The sequence below is a fragment of the Zonotrichia albicollis genome, chromosome 3 (genome assembly GCF_047830755.1).
Source record: "Zonotrichia albicollis isolate bZonAlb1 chromosome 3, bZonAlb1.hap1, whole genome shotgun sequence".
Lineage (NCBI taxonomy): Eukaryota > Metazoa > Chordata > Aves > Passeriformes > Passerellidae > Zonotrichia > Zonotrichia albicollis.
The window spans coordinates 60145587-60167353 of NC_133821.1; the positions used below are offsets into that span (position 1 = coordinate 60145587).

At 36.0% G+C, this 21767-nt stretch overlaps 1 protein-coding gene and 1 long non-coding RNA gene across 16 annotated transcripts in view; one reads left to right on the top strand and one right to left on the bottom strand.

Annotated features, from left to right (window-relative positions):
• Nucleotides 1-15567, top strand: part of LOC141728548 (uncharacterized) — a 33092-nt gene extending 17525 nt beyond the window's left edge. The window contains exons 4-5 of one of the 4 annotated variants that reach the window (XR_012579593.1): nt 14392-14622; nt 15429-15567. This is a non-coding gene — a long non-coding RNA (uncharacterized LOC141728548). Of the gene's footprint in view, nt 1-2440; nt 2579-14391; nt 15406-15428 lie in introns of those variants that run through there. The other 3 variants (XR_012579595.1, XR_012579592.1, XR_012579591.1) reach the window with 3 other exon arrangements.
• UTRN (utrophin) overlaps nt 1-21767 on the bottom strand; it is a 347871-nt gene that overhangs the window by 11617 nt on the left and 314487 nt on the right. For all 12 annotated transcript variants that reach the window (XM_074537592.1, XM_074537591.1, XM_074537590.1 and 9 more), the window contains 6 exons: nt 15477-15613; nt 13818-13856; nt 13505-13570; nt 10038-10103; nt 2424-2582; nt 1793-2036 (listed from right to left, as the gene is read on the bottom strand). In XM_074537592.1, coding sequence (XP_074393693.1) covers nt 1793-2036; nt 2424-2582; nt 10038-10103; nt 13505-13570; nt 13818-13856; nt 15477-15613 — 711 coding nt within the window. The remainder of the gene's footprint in view (nt 1-1792; nt 2037-2423; nt 2583-10037; nt 10104-13504; nt 13571-13817; nt 13857-15476; nt 15614-21767) is intronic.

Consider the following 21767-nt stretch of genomic DNA (forward strand, 5'->3'; position numbering starts at 1 on the left):
GTAGAAACAAAGACCTTAGGAAATAATACTTGAAACAATCAGAAGCATGGCATGACTCCCACAGAGACAGGACAAGGCGGACAGAAAGCACAAGAGCAACAGTTACAGTAAATGAGTTGTAAACACAGAAATACTGAATAATGTCATCTCTATTCTGCTTTACCCTATCTGAACCCAAAAGCTGCAGAATGCCTAGAAAATTCCAAAGGCAGAAACGATAAGAATTACTGTCCCTTCTTCCACCCATTTTATCACAACAAAAATGTATACCCTAAAGGTGTTACTGAGAATGGTGTAAAGACTCCAAAAAGATTACAAAATTGTGAGATCATCCTTAGCTACATTAGGGGAAAAAAAAAGGGGTTTAAGGGGTGAACAAGTTTCTGGTCTAAGCACTAAGCTGCAAGGGAACATGGGTTTGGCAGAACTTCTTTGTTTTATTCAGCCATGTTTCTTTGCAGATTTTAAACCCTTCTCTGAAAGACCAAGTATTGGCCACATATCCCGAGATCATTACTTTATAAATTATTATTACCAATGCACCAGTTGCTATCTTCCCTATGAAATATTATAGCTACTCAAATACTGATTAAAATGCTAAAACAACAGCAGCAACAAAAAAATTTAGTCTGCTGGACGTGTAGGGAAGTCACTGGAACAGATGCATCTAAATCCTATTGAGCCAAACCTGCCTAGAAAATTGACAAAGTCAGCCAGCAAAACAAACAGCAAATACCTTAATCCCTGTAATGAGAGTATGATCTACAGCAGGAACTTAGGCCATTTTAATACCTGGTTTATGTAGCCTGTTTCTTGGCTTAGTTAAATCCCCTACTACATCTGACTCTTGGAAGGCAGGAAATACTTGCCTTACTGTACTCTGACCCAAACATAATGATTAATTAGAAGAAAACATTCATACAAATTTATCTTCATTACTCTGGCTTCCACACATGATGGTACAAACAACCATCTCTAACAACACCTTTGTTGCTGCTCTTACTGTAGTATTATGGTATAGGTTGCTCCTGTTATTCCTACAAGCCAGGTGTGCACATGCTGACTTCCAAAGCAATCAGCGTTCCTTCTGCCAACAAGCAAACCCTGTGATCTCCAGCTACCAGCGCCTGCTAAAAGTCTCTTACCTTTTCACTTGTGTGAAAGACCACTTTGCTGTAGCTTACTGGTCTAAATATGCCACTTAAGAGGAACTGGATGTTTAATGTAATTAATTGCTCCTTTGTATTTCAGACATATCTTTGGCCATCTGTCTCTGGCATGCTAGAGGTCTGAGTGACTAACTGTGATTAAACATAAACATATTATTTAAGGAAAGTGTCTGGTAAAACTTAAGTCAAGCATGGAATGTGGCTGGCATCATTACTTGGAGTAGGGTCTATATTTTCTTCCCATGCTTTTTAATTAATGAGAAGCTATTGCTCTTGCTTGTGTTATTCTCAGTGTTCCCTAAGTTCTCATGATCACTCCAGCACTCACAATCATTTTCTGCTCATTTGACATTAACCATGTCAAAAATAAGAAATCAGCAAGAAAACAAGAATCAGCAAGCAAAGATGACTGATTTGAAATGCCTTAAATAAAACAAGCATCTTCTAGATCCATTTTTTAACAATACTCATAGTAGAGTGTAAGAAAAAACATCTCATTAGAAATGGCTGATTGCAACAGACCAAGAGTACATGGTGAAAATATCTGCAGTAAAATGTCAATGCCTTTGCTCCACCAAGAAATCCATTGTGCAGAAACCATATGGGGCAAAGTGTACAAGTACCTGCTCGAGCAGCTGCCGTAGCCTGTGAAGCTGAGACTCCAATTGTTTATTGTGATCTTCCAATATTTGCATCCTTGCTTCCAGACGACCTTTATGCTGCCTCAGGAGTTTAGCTTCAGCAATGAGCTCAGCATCTTCAGAAGCATGTTGAGGTGACACAACAGAGTCAGGAGGTGACGCAAGAGGGTTTATTCCTCTCCGAAGATGTTGCTCCTTTAGTTGCTCATATTCTATCTGCAGACTCCTGGGATATTGAAAAGTGGAGGAGAATGATGACTTAATCAAGTAAATGAAAATAAAAGACTTCTTAGATCAAACAATGTTAGCATCTCCAACTAAGAACACAAAGAGCTCAAACAAAGACAATGTCTTGACTTATTTTTTATGGGGGATTGAAAAAAAGGCAGTGAAGTAAAAGTGAAACTAATTTATTTTTTCACAGACACCTCCCTCTTCTAACAGAGCCAGCCTATGTACGATATCTGCCTTGATTGTGGATTGTTGTTTGGGTTTTTTTGCTAAAATCATAACTTCTAGGTCTTTCTCATCTTCAACATAGTACATGCAGTACATGCATAGCTCAAACAACAACAAAATGACAATTCAGACACCAGTATGATGATTATGAGACCTTTGCTCTTCCTCAAGGTCAGCAATGATACGCTCCAACTCTCCCCGCTCTTCCTTCTCCACCGACTTGAGTATCTGAGCAGGACTCTGCGGCTGACTCACGGGTGACTCTCCTCCCAGCGTCTGACAATACTGCTGGATAAGGGCATGCTCATCCTCTCTGAAACAATAAAACAACACAGATAAAGACAGAGCAGTAAAACATTTATTATGTGAGCAAACATCTCTATCAAGCTGAGGGATTTTGTTTGTTTATGGAAAAAGATTAAGCAAGAAGAAGAAATTAAGCCTGAAAAACATACTGAAAGGACACCATAAAAACATATAATGCACAGGAAAAAAAAAAAAAAGATTAATCTGTAGTAAAGGATCAACTTAGTTCAATCTATGCATAAAGAATAAATGCTGCAAGTGGTTTGAAAAGAAAGAATGAAAACAAGAATCAGTGGTTTGAAAAGAAAAGAATGAAAACAAGAATCAGCAATCAAAGATGACTGATTTGAAATGCCTTAAATAAAACAAGCATCTTCTAGATCCATGTCTTAACAATATGTGACTTTTTTGAAATTTTTAGGAGATAATTTTGGTTTGCTCAATTTACCTGATAAGATCAGAGAACAAAAAGTCCCATTAAAATTAGAGAAAAAAGTTCAATTTTTATCCCCCCATTTTGATATACACATACAAGACCTTGAAATTCTGCATTGGTAGTAGATGTCCTTTGTAGAGGTTCAGGGACAGAAATAAACTATAGCACTGTCCTCCTCCTGACTCACATGAAATTACCTTCTGGTAAGGAGATACAGAAGTCCTGACACTTTCAATTATTCTTTAATACCCAAGTGAATTTGGTTTTGTACAGATGTGCCTTACTTTCCAAGTTGCTTGCTTTTCACCATAAATAAAGTCAGATGGATAGAAAGTGAAAGACACCACATCCTAAAACCAGTTTACTTGCTTGCCTCAAGAAGGATGAATCAACAACAGAAAAACCTATACTATTCATTTTTAAGAGAGAAGTTGCTGCAGCAGTAAAAATGATAAAAAAACCCCTCCTTGAATTATTTCCTTTAACTGACTACAAACCAGATACTGCACACATTACGATATCATGAAGTATTGGCACAAACTTTACCTTAAAGATCTCCTACAGTTAAAGCATGGTGAGAGCAGAATGGCACACACATGGGCAGTATATACACACATATTCAGATATTATTTAGAAAAGAGACTTTTTCACATTAAAATGTTTTTAATGTGAAAAACATTTTACCTCCTGTTGTTGGAAACTAGCAGTTGCAAATTCTGCTATCCACTGGTTATGAAATGAAAAGCATCCTCAAAATCAGAAGTTCACTATATGCAAAGAATTTATTTTCCAAATAAAAGTGTAATGGAGATTTTCAGGATGCTTTAAAAAATTCCCTGACAGTCAATTTAACATCTTTCATCACAGAATTTCCAAATGTACTGTCTCATTTGAATAAATAGCAAAACCAGTTATTAAGAAAAGTATACCCTGGAAGAAACAGCAGTTATTTCTGTAGTGAGAAATAGTTTATAAATAAATGCATGTAAAAGTGAAAATCATTAGGTGTCTTATGGGACATGCATATGGATTAGGGGGTACATCAGAAATAAGTTCGAACTCTTGGGACAAAAGGAGAAAATGTTCATGACAGGAACAGATGAGAGTTGCAATAAATACTGTTTGTGAAATGAAAAATCTTACTTTATCCTGTTAAAGTACCATTTGCTAAGTATATCAATACCAATTTAAAAGCATCATCAGTATTAAAAACAAGACAAAAAGGCCAAAGATTTAATAAATCCTGATTCCTGGTGTGTCTCTCTTGGAAAAGTACTTCTATCATTTAGCAAAATGATTGGGTTCTCTGTAGGACTGCCTAAGACAAAATTTGTACTGAAGGCTAATCTCATGGTAGAACAGCACCAAATTATTTCTTCCCAAGGATAACTATTCACTATCTACCCAAAGCTATCATGTGGCCTTCTACTTCCCAACCCATCATCAAGACTTGAAAATTTAGACTTGTGCAATCAAAGAAATGTACATCTAGTAACACTGTGCCTGCTGAAAAAAAAAATCCAAACAAGAAAATATATAGCCTGTGGCAGTTCTGTCCACTGGATGAAAAACCTAATTATTGAGTTTTGCTCTTAAAAATGAGTAGAAAGTTAAAGAAAATAATGTACATTCACTCATTTCTTAGCTGCCTTGGGCTGTTGTCAGTACAGACATGGCAACATGGATCTTCCAATGAATAAATTTAATTAATTTTTTATTAAATACACATATATGGAAAGAGTTAAATGTAATTGGGGTTGCATGTACATTTAAGTCCTTAAAAAAATAGTGACATCCAAGTGTGCTAGCTGAAAAAGAAACAAACAGATCAGTGTTCCTTTTCCCTCATTATCTACAAAACAAAACAAACAAAAAAAAGCCTTTAACTGCTTTATCTTCTTCACTACTTGAGTGATCTCAGGGAAATTCATAATCACTATTGTTCTTCATCAATACTTCAATGTCTACTCGAAATTAAAACAACGGCTAGTGCAGTTAATGGAGTTTGGATCAGGTCCCAATGTGATAATTAAAACCTCATTGTACTTCTATACCCTTTAGTCATCCTGACAAAAATACCCTACTTCTTTTAACAAAATTTTTGCCAAAGTGATGTAACCCCTCTGGGGGCTTCAAACAGCCCTGCAAAACGTGCAGAGTACCCTGGGCCTGAAACTGCCACAGCGAGCCAAGAGTGACGGCAGCTCAATGTCACCCCTTGGGCAAGCACAGAACCAGAGTTAAAGCAGGCAGGTGAGAGAACACAGCTTTATCAGCAGGGCTTCAAAACACTGCTTACATGTGAATTTCAGTGATGCTGTGTGACCACACATACAGCCTTCTTTCGTGCAAGGGTGTTGATGATGTCAGGAAATGTTTACTTGATCTAGTTTAGTCTGGTTATTTTCATTAGGCATCAAAAAGTTGCTGTCTATGCTTTGAAATGGTAAAATAGTTTATACACAAAATTTAGAACACCTAAACCAAATATTTTTAAAAATAAGGCTCCGTGAAGCTGGATTTATTATATTTATTGTAAGTTGTTAAACCTGAGAATTTGTAACCTCAATTTTTAATGAAACTTATAAAGGCTTTTAAAAAAGAGTTTGCACAATGAGTTTACAATACAATAAATGCTTACATACTATATTGTGGTCCAGTAGATGAGATCAACACAGCCAAATACAGCTAATTTTATATTTTGGTCTCAAAGTTATTCAGTCTAGAAAAAGATTCATTTCCCTTCTCTCCCACTGGTTCAGAGCCTCAGAAAGCCTACTGGAGAGGCTGCGAATATTGATTACTCCTTTTTTAGGCATCCCACGTTGCAACTGACAGCATGCTTTCCTCACAGGCACTTGATAAAGGAAGGCTTCTGCAGCAAAACTGTATTTTCACCATGTTTTCTACCTTTGGTTTGTCTTGCAAAATTACTAGTTTGAAAAAACACAACCTTGAACCTGAACCAACAAACCTCACGACTTTAATTAGGATAGATTCATTAGCAGCACAGGAATCCCAGGACAGGGCTTCAAATGACCTGCAACATAAGGTCAATGTTCTATGCCAGGCAAATACTTTCATTTGGAGAATCTGGGACATGGTTCTGTTGAAGTGGTAGGAGATGGTGATCAGCAATCAAAATAAAAGCATAATGTAAAATTTAATTGCTCATTTTTTCTGGTTCTTTTATTGAATACCCTGTGTGCTTTGAGGAACAGCTAGAAGTACACAAGGTCCTTTGACAGTAGAGGCTGCAGTTTCTATTCTGCATTTCACCATAGTAAAAAGCAGCAAACAAGACATCCCAGGAGATCAGACTTGAAAGAAGTACATCTCAGAGGAGAAGAACACCCCAACAAAGAAGCCCAGGGAAAACACCTTTGAAGGATCCTATTCTCTTTGTGGACATATATTTTCAAGACGTCTATTCCAAAACATGCATTGTGCATAGAGGAAGCAAGAGGCAAATAAAGCTGCATATAACCTCTCTTTTATTTGACTATGTTGTAGGAAGAAAATATAGATTTCTTGACCACCAATTTTTATCAGTGCATTATTTTATCTGATTTAGAAAACTGCTAAATTTGATTTAAGATAGGTAGATGTGGCTATTTGTGAACTTGCCTCATTGACAATTTTAACTTTTGCTGTAGCTCTCATACTAAGCACCATGTGTTCTAGTCCAAATAAAGTGTACATCGACCTATTGATGCTATGAGACATACTAGAATAAGGATACAAAAGGTACTCAAAAATACTTCATCTAATTTACTTGGTCTTCTCCTAATTTTACCATCTCATGAAATTAGTTTCTCCTTGTGACAAGATACCTTTTAACCCCTTACATCATGTCACAGTATTCAATTATTATATACTGGGGCTCCAGTTTGACTTACACCACATTAAGTAGCAGTGCCAGGTAAAAGTATCAATGACCTTCACTTAATGAACCTGTTCCTACTTCCAAAACTGAGTGCAGGGTCCCCTAAAAAATAAAATTTCAGATATGCTCCAACTCTGCCTTAAGATGAGTGTGAAATAGCATCAACAATGCTGTGTATATAAAGATAACTGCTAGTAAAGGCACAAACCAGAAACAGCTAGTAAGTCTGCATTTATTCTGAAAGTATTTATATTGTGCCCACTGGAATTCACTTCAGTATGGGCTGGTTAGGATAGTTCATACCTTACAGGAATAGGAGAGTTACACTCTTGTCCTATTTCTCTAACAATTTTTATTTTCATTCTAATACATTTTGATAATGATTTATCAAATTGTGAGGCATAGTTTTCTGTTAGAAACACTATTTATCATTCCTTATTGTAAAGACTTAATTTTCTCCTTATGCTCATCTTAATTTGTGGACAGGTAAGTCTGCTTTAAAGATAGAGATGCTTTTGCATGAATTAAAGCCAAATAAAGTTCATCAAAACATTCTAGCCTAAACATTTAGAACTCTCTAATGTCAGGAGAAGATGAAATGAAGGGAAAACATTTCTGTTCATTGTATTTGTATCAGAAAATTCATGCATGAGAGCATTAGAATGCTTTTAAAGAAGATGGACATACTACAGTAGAGACCTTCTTTTGCTATTTACAACTATTTTTCTGATTAAGGAAAAAGCATTTTTAATGGACTTCACATATCTCTTGAAAAGGGGAAAGGCTTAGTCAGAGAGATAAAAGTCACAATGACATTCAAGAAAACAGGTTAGTTAAAACCCAAGAATTATCTTTGATGAGTGCTTTCTTAATCAAATGACATATTGCAAAATGTTCCTGAAAATAAACTCATTACGTTTAACTAACAGCAGAAGTTCTCTTATTCAAATGTAGATGACTTCTTACACATAATCTCTGAAGCATGAAGAATGTTAAAAGTATTATGAACTTGATAAGACCAAAGAAGTAACTTTCAAACTCAAGTGCAACACTGCCTCTGTTCTATATTCACATTAAACTGAAGGACTCTTCAGGACCGATAAAAATAAGATCATGAAGCAGAAATCCAATTATGAGAAGCAAAGAATTTGATTTCTAAATCAGTAATTGTTTCCTGAATGTTTGAAATAATACTGTAAAAAAATAAAAAAGGCAGCTTGGCTCAGAGCTCTACATCTGAACTGAAAAAACACATATTCACATTTTAAATTGCTTCTTTGAATTCTATCCATATAAGAATGGTTACACCATCCCCATTTCTATGTTAAGAGGCTTTTAAAAATATAAGTTTGAACTATAATCCTGAACTCCCAATGTTTCAGCAATGTCTGATCCAAAGTGGGATACAAACTTCATAGCTCTGTAGTTCCCTGGAAAAACCTCTCCACCAAGAAGGGCTGTCAAGCACTGGAACAGGTAGCTCAGGGCAGTGGTTTGAGTCACCATCACTGGAGGCATTTAAGGGAGGTAGATGCGGCACTCGGGAACATGCTTTAGTGGTGGACTTGGACAGTTGGATTAGTGGTCTTAAAGGTCTTTTCCAACCTTAATGATTCTATGACTATAGTTTAAACTTTAAACCACAGGTCTTCAGAATTTTGAGTATTCAGTACTTAATGAGAGCATGCATTGTAATCCTCAAGTAAAACAGAAGGTGCCACTGTGTACAGGGTTATTTTCTTGCCCATATTTTGTTTGCGTAACAGTCCCCTGACTGAGACCCAAATTCAGAGGTCCCTCTCACTTGCTGGTACACAAGCTTTCCATCTTGACTTTTTTTCTAAGGAAAAGGAATGCAGGGAAATTGCTTCAAAATCAACAGCTGATTTACCAGTAAAAATCAAGCACATACCCTGCTTTTCACCATTGGGATGGATGGTTGTTTTGTCTTTGTATATGAGTAGGCTCATTAATCTCAAAATACACAACTCAAATGTATGAGTATTTAGTTGCCTTCAAGTTTGCAGCTTTCCTGCCAAATGACAGTGTGTTTGCTTTTCTTTTTTTGTGGAAGGGAAATCAAAAGGGAATATTTTGGCTGCATTTCTCTCACTGGTGAGTGTGCCAATGACAGAAACACATAAAAAACAGTTCACATGAAAAAGTTTTATTTGGTCTGTAAATAGAGTTAATTAATCAGGAAAGAGGCAACATTTAAAGGGGGTCATATGTGCTTCTTTTAAGCAAAGTAAATTGTTAATAGTGTACTACCTACAGATAGAATAATTTCCTTATTAAATTTTAAAACAGTAAATGAAAGTACTACTGAGACCTTCAGTATTTTTAAACTAAAGCTGAAAAAGAACAATTTCAGTTTTCTTCTTTAAAAGGGCTGACGGTATTTGTTAATAACTTAGAAGAGGCAGAGTCCTACAATGCTGATTTAATCAACTGAACTGATGATAAAGTGAGGTTAAAAAATTTGTTTCTACATTAAAAAAGAATTATTTAATTCATCAGCAATTCAAGGGGTTCTATGTTTTCCAAGCATAGAACCAATGCATTTTAATTAGTTTTTACAATAAAGATGACACATAATTAAAAAAAAAAAAAAGAGAAAATTGGTAAAATTAATGTAGGACTATCTTTATTACACAGGACAATTCCAGGTACAAACAGATGGATGAGCAGCCAGAAAACTGAAATATAAACAAGAAGCAGCAACACTGCTCTGACTTAGAAGAATCTTCAAAGTAGAGATGATTTTTTATTTTAATAAGAAAGTTGTCTAGGGTCTAGCAAAAGCCTAGAAAAGGATTATTTTATTTTATACTATGATAAAAGCAGAAAAGGAATACAAAGTAGAAGGCACAGAGCTGTGGGCTTTTAGAAGTCACATGAAATATGCCCACTTTTGAAGCAGAATGGCTGACAAACACAGAGTTCCCACAGACCATCAAGTGAACATCACCTATTTCTACAATTGGTGCTTGGAATAATTAAACTTATAGAGGCATTCTTGGGCTCATACATATTAGTTGCTCTCACTGGCACTAAATCCTGTGTTAGAACTGCTGAAGATTTCAGCATGAACCTATAACCAAAGCTCCTGAGAGGCACAGTGAGCCTGAGGTACTTACACGCTTCCTGTGGTGGAGCTGCTGTCCATGAGGAAGGAGCCATTGGTCCTTTCCATCTGTGCAAGCCTGAAAGGCAAAGATCACGACTTTCAGACCTCATGCTGCACAATTTAAACAGTGGCAGTGGGAAAATCAATTCTACTTAGAAACAGCTCAGATATGGCAATCTTTGTATACATGATTAGGAATAAACTCCCTAGATTTTGTGATGAAAACCTATAATCCAGAGGACTTTTATGAGAAACTTGTGCTATCATTAATTAATTCTACTTGCCAAACAGCAACAAAAAGTGTATTTTCTCCCTCTATCATAATTATCATTAGCATCACCACAACTCGCATGGCAAAATTAGTTAAAAAGATGTTTTCACAGATGGTTTTCTTTTTGAATTTTCTAAAGCTGGACTAACAAAAGAGGATGAATCCTTTTTAAATATAGAACATGCAACATTTGAAATTATACTCAGGAAATAATACCACACTGTGGACAGACAAGTCCTGTGCAACACCACAAAAAGCAGTATAATTGCAGGGAATCATTGCCTACACTTCCTCATTTTGGAAGCAATTAATGTAAAAAGACCAGATTATTAGACTGTATGTACAAGGTCACATAGTTCTTTAAAATCAAAGCAGAAACTTTCTATCTGTTCAGGTATCCAGGAAAGATGTACCTTATGTACACAAGAGATGTACATAAAAAATTTAGGAACACTTAATGCTCTACACATATATTCAACTGTACCAAACAGGGCTACTTCCTTTACTATAAAGATATCTTAATTTCACCTATATTTTTGCAAGTGCATTGTGCATTACTATAGACATCTTCAAACTTCCTTTTGAAAGGAATATGCAAGGCTGTAAAGAAAGGGAACTCTGATGACTTCTTTTAGAATGGAGCAAATTTGCCCTTCTCTACATTTGTTACTACTCCTGAGGTCAAAGACAAGGCATAAATGAAGGCATACACGGAATGTCAACTTGATTGCCTTTTCCACCTTGGCTGGACTGGGATATTGTGCTCCCACATCTCCCCTGAAGGGAAGAGAATCTCTGAAGTGACTCAGGACAAATCAGATCATCTCTGCTCTAGGACATCTCAAACAAATCTAGTTCACAGTGAGCAACATGCTTACAAGTCACCTTTATAAAGCTGCTAAGCTCAGCATATTTAAATCTTTTGATGAAACATAATTCTAGAAATTAATCTTCACAGTCCCTTTGTCATGTAGGGAAGTAGTACAATCCCCATTACTTTCAAGAGAGAAGGGCCTGCCCTGGATCCCTTAGTGAGTAACAAATATTTCAACTTACAAATGCAAATGACACTGATATTGTCACATTTAGGATTCCCATCAGTAATGAGGATTTGCTTGGGATACTATATGGAACCAGCAGATGGCCCTAAGCAGGGAGCACAGAGAGACAGGGAAGGGACCCTAGGGTAGCAAAAAGCCTTCAGGGTATGATAGAAACTCTAAGCTGAGGAAGGAAATTAGAAGCAACTCAGAGGTGACACAGTACAAGGACAGGGAGATGATACCTTGTTCCAGGCAGGGGATTTTGTGAACAGAAAAGTGGGAGTTGAATGTTCTCCAACCAGTGACAGTGAAGGCTTTAAGCCATAATATACTGTTTCTGCTGGGCACTGTCTTATTAGGGAAGCCCTGATAATATTTCTTTAAAGATGCTTAGCTCAAAAGACTAGGACAATAAAAAAGATTTACTATTTTATATGTAACATATACATAACAGATCCAATTAGAAAGGACACAATAAAAATTATATGAAAGACACAGAATTATATCTTCTTTTTCTAGATTTTATTACTAGAAGAAAAATAATCCTGAGTAGTTTTAGACAGATTCCCTATGAGGCAATTAGTAGTAAATTGTCAATTTTGCTAAGCAATGTTGTCACATAACAGGAACAGATTTAGGCTTGTATCCTGAATGATAATTCAGAACTGCACAGTCCATCTTCAGCTAATCTCATCCTAAGCAGAACTGGTAAGAGGTGAGGGGGAGGAGAGGGAAAGCAGTTATTGCACCTAGTATCTCCACTGAGCCTTAATGACAGTCCAGATTTTGAGCTTCATCTGGGCACAAAAAGCCACAGCATTGTGGCACCACAGGCTGAAAAGAGGACATAGGTAGACAGAAAATTCTTCCATCTCTCTAGAGAAATTTGTCTGGTTCAGGGGTTTTAATTGATTACAACATGGCCTAAGTTACAGATTCAAAGAAATGTTGGGTGGTTAATATGAATGACATGTTTCAAATAACCAAACGCTCTGTCATAACTTTGTATGTCATTGTGCTATACTACTAATGAAGCATGAAAATATTTGCTGTTGGGGGACAAAAAAAAAAAATAGGCTGACTGTGGGTAGCCCTTCAGCTTTGTTTCTTGCCCTATTTTCTCTTGCTGCATATCCTAGGCATTTTAAAAAAACTGGTCTGAAGAATTTTAAGTTGCCCATAAATTAGAATGCTATTAATTTAAATATGCACTCTGAATTTTTATTCAAAGAAATGAAAAAGGTAAAATTGCTTTTCAGTTGTGGAGATCAGATACAAGAACAAAACCACCCAAAGAAAAACCTAGTCAGTTCCCATGGTAGTTATTTTTGAGAGGGTGTCTCTGGTTAATATTTCACCATCATCACACCCTTAACTCCAGATGAGAGGAAATGGCCTCGAGTGGTGCCAGGGGAGGTTTAGGTTAGATATTACAAAACGTTTCTTCTGTGAAAAGCTGGTCTGGTATTGGAATAGGCTGCCCAAGGAAGAGTTGGAACCACCTTCCCTGGAAGTGTTCAAAAGGCACATGGGAGAGGCACTTGGGGACACGGTTTGGTGGTGAACACAGTCATGCTGAGTTAATGGCTGGGCTTGATGATTTTAGAGGTCTGTTCCTGCCTTAATGATTCTGTGATCACCAGCTCTGAATGTACAGAAGGGAGTTAAAACATAGACATTGAGATGGACTTGGCATAACAGACATTTTATCATATCAGGACTAGGGTGACCCCACAAAAGCCACAACATAAAACATCTGTAATTACAACCTATTCTGCTAAAAGCCAGCAGTAATGCAGAGTGTCAGCCTATCACAGAAGAAAACAAAACCCTGGCTCTAATATCCTCCTGGGAAAACCTATATATAGAACATGTTCTGTTTATTTCAAAGGTTAAAAATTAAGAAAGAAACCCATAATGACACACTTGAGAAATAACACAACTTCGCAGCAGCTTCCATTCTGTGTGAGACATGATAGATTTAACACATATATTTTACTTTTAATATGATCATAATAAGAACCTAATGATTTAAGAAGCAAATCTTTTAAGCACAGAGAAAGATATCTTTTGAAAATAATATCTAACCAGTAGTGTGCATTGAAAACTGCAGGAATCAACCACAAAATGCAGCAGACTAGTGAGAAACCATGTCTCTCTTACCTAGTAGCATACTGTTCTATCCTGGAGTGTGTGTCATCATGAAACAGCTGTGGAGACTGGGAAGGACTAGTTTAAAAATAATAATAAAAAAATTAGTGGTGTCTAAAGCAATTCATGATATAGACAACCTTATTTTTAAATCAAGTTAGACTGATGACAAATAAATACATGCACTACATTTCCAAGGGCTTTATTGCTTTGGGTCAGCCGTGCCCTATAGTTCCATTCAGGGACATCAGATTTGCTGCAACTGAGCTGAAAGAAATCAACTGGCAAATGAGGCTTTCCACATAAAGGGCTTCTGCATACTCACTCATATTGCTCTGGCCACATACTGATGAGAGTGATAGGACTGTAAGGAAGACACAAAAAAAAAGAAGAAAAAAGAGAGAGAGAAAGAATTAAACTATGAAACAAAAACTTAAGTACTATTTAAGCAAGAGAAAGCTGGAGAAATACAAAATACTTTAAACAGCAACCCACCCTGAACAAGTAACAATTGATGTAGAAAAGTGACAGCAACAAATACTGCCACTTGTCATGGAGAGGCAGAAGACTGACCTACTTACTTAATTTTGTTACATAAAAATCAATCTAAAGAAAAATCCAAATCATGTTATTGATTGAACTGCAGTTCATAAACCATAATCAATTCATTTAAACTCAGCTCAAGTACTGGAACTTTCATTTTAAAGCAAACAATATAATGTATTAAAAAAAAGTGGGGTGCAAAACCCCACGAATAAACCTCCCCCATAAGTCACAGTTATCAATGCTTCTTTTCCTTAGGCATGAAAATAATGAGGTCAATACATATTGTATACATTCTCACACTTGAATAACTATAAGAGTTTTTATTTTCTTTATTTTTTTTTTTTTATTGGCAGGAATGTATTATTGAGTTTTGCCACCTGCAGGGCAGAGAAGCAACACCAAGAGTTTTCTCAGCATGGTGCTGACAATTTATCTGTGTATTTCCCACATGACTGGACCAACAGAATTTTATTCTGACCTGTGATTATAGTTTTATCATTCCAATTTCTGGCAGCATTGGCAAACTTCCACCACATTAAAGCAGCTTTGCTTTCCTGTGTTGGTGGTAGTTGAAGACTGCCCTGGTGGGTAACATTTGAATGTTCATTGCTTCCTTAGAAGACAGGCCATCAATCAGACAGTTTTTAGATTACTTCCTCCTGTCTCTTAAACTGCTAATGAGAAGGTTTTGTTTACTTATTGCAAATGAAAGGCACAGCCCTACAGTCATGAAAGCCCTCAGACTGTGGGCACTGGAAATGAGCTGCTGCGTGGATGCAGAGCGTCTTTGCTGAAGCCTTGCATGGGCTGCTGCTATGTTGTGCTCAGACAGTGCAGCAGTGCCACAGACTCCAGGATGTGAGGGACAGTCAAGCCATGAAACTAATTCTAGCACCCTGTCAACACATATTAATTTTTGCTCTTGTAAGAGTGTCTTTTGCTGACAACTGCCAAGTGAGTAAATAAAGCGGAGCACTTCTGTCAGCGCCATAAATAATGCCATGGAGACACTGAGAGTGCTCTCTCTGATTAGGCCACCAATATTTCTGAAGCCTGTAGGACCCTAAGTAACTCAGAAATTTCTAATTCCAGGAATTTTGACGTAATAAAATAAGCAGTGCAGTTCCAAAAACCCCGTCTCCTCAAAAGTATTCTTTGTAAAACAGCTATTCAGCCCCGGCCAAAATTACCTGCTTTGTCCATTACCAAGGACATTATAATGTCCCTGGCTTTACAATACAATGCCAATAAAAATCTAAACATAAAATACGTTACTTTAAAAATAATAGAGAAGATCTGCAAATAATGTGAAACAGCACTGAATAATATAGCACAAGGCTCTGCAATTGTTGTTGGCTATCTTTTGAGTTTCAGCTTTTTGTTTCTGAAGGAACAGGCCAGTGACCCCAGGAGCCACTGCTCTATAAACCAAGCTTACGTCTCCAGGTTGTCACCCTCCAACACTGTTTGCACTGGTAAGTAGCCAAGCCGGGGATGCTTTGCAAAATACTTCTTGGACCGGAATTTATTCTTCAGCACCTTCGTGAAGTCTCGTACATCTTCTCCAGATGTTGTCTTAAAAAAAAAATTAAAAAAAAATCAACATTGCTATATAGTGCTGATTTAATGTCAACATTATTGATTAATACTGCTGGTGCTGTCCTGAAAAAGACTACAAGGAAGAACTTTAAAACTTCAGTTATGTTAAAATTACCTTTTTAGTGTCCTGAGATATGGTACAACAATAATGTTAAGACACCAAAAATTCTCTTCTACTGGAAAATAATAGCAAGGCTTCAAATTCCAGCAATAAATGCATCTACCAATTATTTTATGAATTACAAAAAAATTGACACAGGTTCAAGTCTTAAGCTAAACATTTATATGCAGTCTTAAAAACAAAAAAATTTAATTTTTGAGAAAAAAAATTTAAAAGGGAAAAAATCAATTGGTAATATATAGCCCTTACTGCTTCCCATTCCAGAGCTACAATGGAAAACTTTATCACAAGATGGAAATGGTATGTGCTAACCTATTTTCTGTTAGATTTTCATAAGCACTTTCTCCAGTAACCAAATCTCTTCCTATAGGATTCTGCCACTACCTGTAATATTCCAGAGTCAAAAAAGTTCACAGATGAAGCGGTGGCCAGTGTACAGGCACTGTTCAAAAGCACAGGCAGGCCTGATAAGAACAATTAGTGCCTGAATAACAAACTCAGACTGATTCAGTGGTCTCCTTACTACCACAGAGTAAGATTAGGACATAAATTAGCCACAAGATTCTACAAGTCTAAATTTACAAGTTACAATCAACATTCCCGTCCCTCCCAGAAGCTTTTTAACTGATGCAGCCTCTTCCAAGACTGGTAACTGCATAGCCCCTTTCCTCTCTGCTCCCTTCCTGCCCACCACCCTATCCTGAGAACAAGATTAAAATTTATTCAACTGCTTTTAAAAATCCCTTTAACTGGTGATAATCACAGTAATAATGGCAGCACTACTTTGGTAATACTATTCAACTAACTTCTGCTACTAAAGCAGGGATACATACAGGCATAAAATACAAGGCGAAAATGGCAATAAAGACATTTGCAGAAAGAAACAATAGTATACAGTCTGCCTTTAAAGTGTATGTGCTCAGACTGGGCTGAGTATTTCAACAGAACATCTCCTTCCAGCTGGTACTACTGAGAATTTTCTCTTGCAACTGCAGTAAAGAAAACACGGCCATTCACCTCCAGAATTACCTGAATTTTTGCAACAGCTTTTACAGACTTTCAGTCCAGACTCTGTAACAAACTACAAATTGTATTCCTGTACCCTCTGCTTTGGGAGAAGCCTGTTAGCATCAAAGGATGCCAAAGCCGATGGACAACCATGTGAAAAATAGACAGGAAGACTTCAGTTTTGTCATCTTTTTCCTGAAGTACTACCAAGTGGCCTAAAGGCAGGTCAGGCAAACTATTCTCTGCTGCCAAAACCTAAAAATATTTCTGTATTCATCTATATATTTTAATGTATGTATAATATATGCAGTTACAAACTCAGTAATGCATTTCAGATGAGCAATAAAAAGAGTAAAACAAACTGGTGTTGATAGGAGCTTTTCATATGTGGCTTTAAAAGGTAGATAACAGAGTAAATTTGTGACCAAGGGCTGTTTGAACCCCTGAATTTTAATAAAAAAAGTGAATCCAGGGAGGTTTCACAAAATCATTCTCCAACCACTGCACCATCCAAAGAAGGAACATGAAGCCATGCAAAGGGCTGCTCACTCTCATGCAGATGGAACTCCAACAGATGGAACTCTGCCCCAAGGCCAAGGAATGAAAATTTTAATACCCACACATTGTAGAAATAAATGTCTACTGAGCTGCCAAAATTTTTCCTCTGGACTATTCTTTATTTGGTGTGACAACCTGATTCTCAGAAAGACGACTTATATGACTGTGTACTGACTGAGCATTGCAAAAACTAATCAGTGAAATTTGAGCAGATTTGAAAGAACTATTTTAACTCACATACAATTAAGGTGCGATTCTGAAAAATGGCTTTTTTTTTTTTTTCCTTTTGGGCATATAACCACAAAATACACTCTAATCCAAAATCATGCCAAGGGAGATGTACTATAACACTTTCCTTTAAAAAAAGAATAGCCAGGAACTGTTGTGTAGAATCTATCTTCTAAATTAAAACTAGCAGGTACCTTGTACACTTGCTTACATCATGACATCTTGGCTATTTCCACACAAATCAATAGTACAAATAGCACCATTGCTTCAGACCTACTTCAAAAGCAAAGAAAAAATACTTTCCTACACTGAAAATTCATTCCAAAGACCATGCTTTCAAACTGAATTTAAAACCTCAGTTCTTAGAGCAAGACAAAGTTTAGGAAGAAATACTTTATATCCATGGCTGCCATACTAAAAAAAAAATCATAACAAAACATCATTGACAAACTGGTATCAGTGCTCTTCAACACACCAGCCAGGCACAGAGTTATCAGCAACAAACAAAGATACAATTATTTGTAATCCAATAAAAATTTAAGAAACCAGGAAAGCAGTGGAAAAAAAAATGAGCATGGTAAAATACATTTTCTATACATATCTTAAAAACCCAGTTGGTGTCTGCTTTCAGTATATTGGAAATAGAACAAGTATTCATTGCTAAAAGAGTAATAGCAAGATTGCAATAAACTAATTGTAGAGCTCTAAATTACATAACATATAATACAAAAATTGCAGTAAATATGTGAAAATGAATAAATAATATAGAATACCTATAATACATATATATTTAATTTTATTTATTTCTCAGTAATCTCTTTTGCAAATGGAAGCCCACATTCTTATTCCTTTCACTGCATCTAGCTATGTAAAAGGACTAGTCTACACCTAAGTCATCATTCTCTTAATTACATTTATTATAGCTAACACAAAACCAATTAGCTGTTTTAATACACACAGAGAAACTGATTCCCAGAAGAGATGTGAACCTCCCTAAAGTATGCTGTCATTAAGCACAACCACATTAATACAACACAAGTGCCACTACTGAGAGGATTTCCAATTCAAAAAAATCCAAAAATAAACTGTGTGGGTAGTTATGCAGGACTACTCTCAAATTAGATGCTAGAAAAATCTAACAATATTTTTACACATCCGTGTAAAATTTTACATTAAGAAACTAATTTCCCCATATTTTCTGACAAAGATTATGTAAAGGTGAAAAATAAATGAGAATAATTTTGCATTTCTACTACCTAAGAGAGAATTATGTTTTCAGATGCTTCTCACATCTATCTCTAAATCTTGGATGAAAGAAGAGAAATAAGTGAAGTTACTAAAATGATTTTTGTTTTGCCCCCAGCATCAAGAAAACTAAATTGCAAGCTAGGACAAATGCAAAATGGCATTACAGATTAGAATGCAGTAACTACATATAACTATGAGGAGTAAATGGTCCTAATCTGAAATTATGAAGCAATTCTTACCTAAAGCAAATATCACAAAAGTCATTACAATGGACAACATATTCCTTAACCCATCCTCCAAATTATTTTAAATTTGAAAAGAACTTACTGTGCTTCTGAGAAATCCCTTTATACCCTACACTGAACCATTCACCTGAAGACAATTAAATGGTCTTCCATCCATCTGTGACTAAGCTCCAGTTCTAAATGTCAGCTTAAGTAATGGAAGCATTTTTTTACCTATTTATTGCTAGTATTCTTGATAAAAATGTATTAATAGCAGTAAGAAAGTGAAGCTAGATTTTATTAATGCAGTTTGGTGAGTACATGCATTTGTACTCTGCTTTTCAACACTGGCAAAGAAAGCACCATTTTAACATCAACAGCCTTTGAATTTAGTTGAAAAGGCAGAGCAGATGCACCCTTCCTGTTCAAGCTATTTGTACTGTAATATAATGGATTCTAAGGAACAATTCAGTGGTCTTTGGTGCTTTTATTTTATTTCACAGACCCAGGTTCATTCTATTTTTCAAGCATTATTCCATTTAAACATATAAGCTATTCTACTAAGTGCAAAAATTTTGCAATTCTTGACTACTGTATTGCATTTAATGAGTTCAATATGTAGAGAGGTTTAGCAACAAATTAGTATACCAACCACAGAGCACTATTACAAATAGCAAGAATAAATAATACAGGATTCTTTTCATGAAATCAATTCTTTATTCCAGACCTAGACTAGATAAGGCTAGTTAAAATAATTTGCATATGGGTACTGATTATGGAAGTCCAACAGGCATCTAGGTCTGTTCATATAATGGGTCATTTCTTTTTACAGAAAGGAAGGTAGCAGAGTACACTTAGATCAGGACCCAAATAAAACTCCAGCTCTCATATTCCACTTCCAAATTAACTGGGGTCACTCTGGACCTCTAATTTTATGCATCACCTGAATTCTATGCCATTTCTTCTGCTCTGCTTAAAACTTCCTCAAGTTCCTTCCTTTTTGCCTTTTTAGACTGGCCTTCCTTCCTTCACTCTGATCACGAATGTCATTTTACTCCCCTTATTATCCCATAGAGGAGTCACCTCATCCCTCCTATATTTCATGGAAAGAAGGGGCTGTTGCCTTACACTACCTTATTTTACACCTAATATTGCCTTAAAACCACTTTTTTTTCTGCAGCAGTAACAGAAATTTTCATTATAATGTAAGCCATCCCTATTTCCAGGGACAGAGAGGATTCCAGCCATTTCCAGAATATATTTTCAGTTTGTCAGCCTTCACTTGTAAATGAGATAGCTCACGGTTACACAATGTGAACTTGTTTAACAAGACCTGAAAATTCATCTTAGATATCAAATCTGCTGCTTCAGACAAAACCTGGAATTCATGAGAAAGATACCATAATGTTCTAGGGAAAGTACAATATCCCACACCAGATGTAATCTGTATTTGACTAACTCAACAGGAAGGATATCTTATCCTGCAGACCAGCAGCATAATCTGTTTCAACACTCCTTACACCTCAATTTCTGAATTTCCTGCATATTATAGACAATAAAAAAAAGAGTATTTCTGTTCCACTAAATATGAGTTTTATAAGCAGAAAAAAAAAAGTGAATTTTTAATGATGTTTAATCACAGACTTCCAAATCCTGAGGTTAGAATATCATGTAATAAAATATAATAAACATTAAAACTAGATGAAAAAAACCCAACAAATCTACTTTAAAAATGTTCTTCAGAGTATTCCCTGGCATGCAGATTTATCAATAAAATATTAACATTTGGTTACAGAATTAATGAAGATACCTTAACATTACTCATTTTTATTTTCTGACCACAATGAAGTAAAACCACTACTTTATAGAATTTGAATTCCATTACAGAAGACACAACACACAAAAAAAGAGAGGGAAAACACAGGTAGTAAGTCCAACAACTACATCAAAAGAGATAAATAACTCAATGAATTTTTGCTACTAGAAGAACACACTATTGAAAATTGCCACTGTTGAATCAGCTCTAGTTACTTTCTGGTCTGAATTTTTCTAAGCATGCAGACCTTTCACCACTGTGTGTAGAGCATATACAAATTATCCTATTAATTTATTTCTAAGGTAAAATTCTTGACCGCAAACAGCTATCTGATAAAAAAGCATGAGTAGTATTTGTGTGTAGCAACCCAGCCACTCCTTCAGTAAAGAAAGACTCCTAGGAATCTCCTAAAAAAATTGTGTTTGAAACATCATTAGGAAAATATAGTGTTATAAAATTAATTTTTGTCAGGTACTGCGGGTAAACATCTCACACCATTTCTGGTTAGAAACTATTAATTCTGGGTTTTGGGGTTTTTTTCAGCTACACATCAACTTTGATATATCCCAGTAAATAGCAATTACACAACAGAATGAAACACAATCTATTTCTAGCCACATTTTCACAAAGCAAGAAAATGCTGGACCCAAAACCATAGCCCCCTAAAAATATTAATGTGCATTACTAGAATATTAAATACTCTTTGCCATTGGTACAGCAATAGTAAAGCAAGTCCCTTTTCTCTGCCATGTTTTTACCCTTATCATGTGTGTATACATGTTAGTATACAACAACAGCAGTTACACATTTAATATTCAAGCTTTTGTTTTACCAATCAGTAGTGAAGTTTAAGTTCTCTCAGAGGTGGTTACTGCTGCCCATTTCTATAGAATCCAAACACTCCCTACATAAAATCAGCAAAACCTG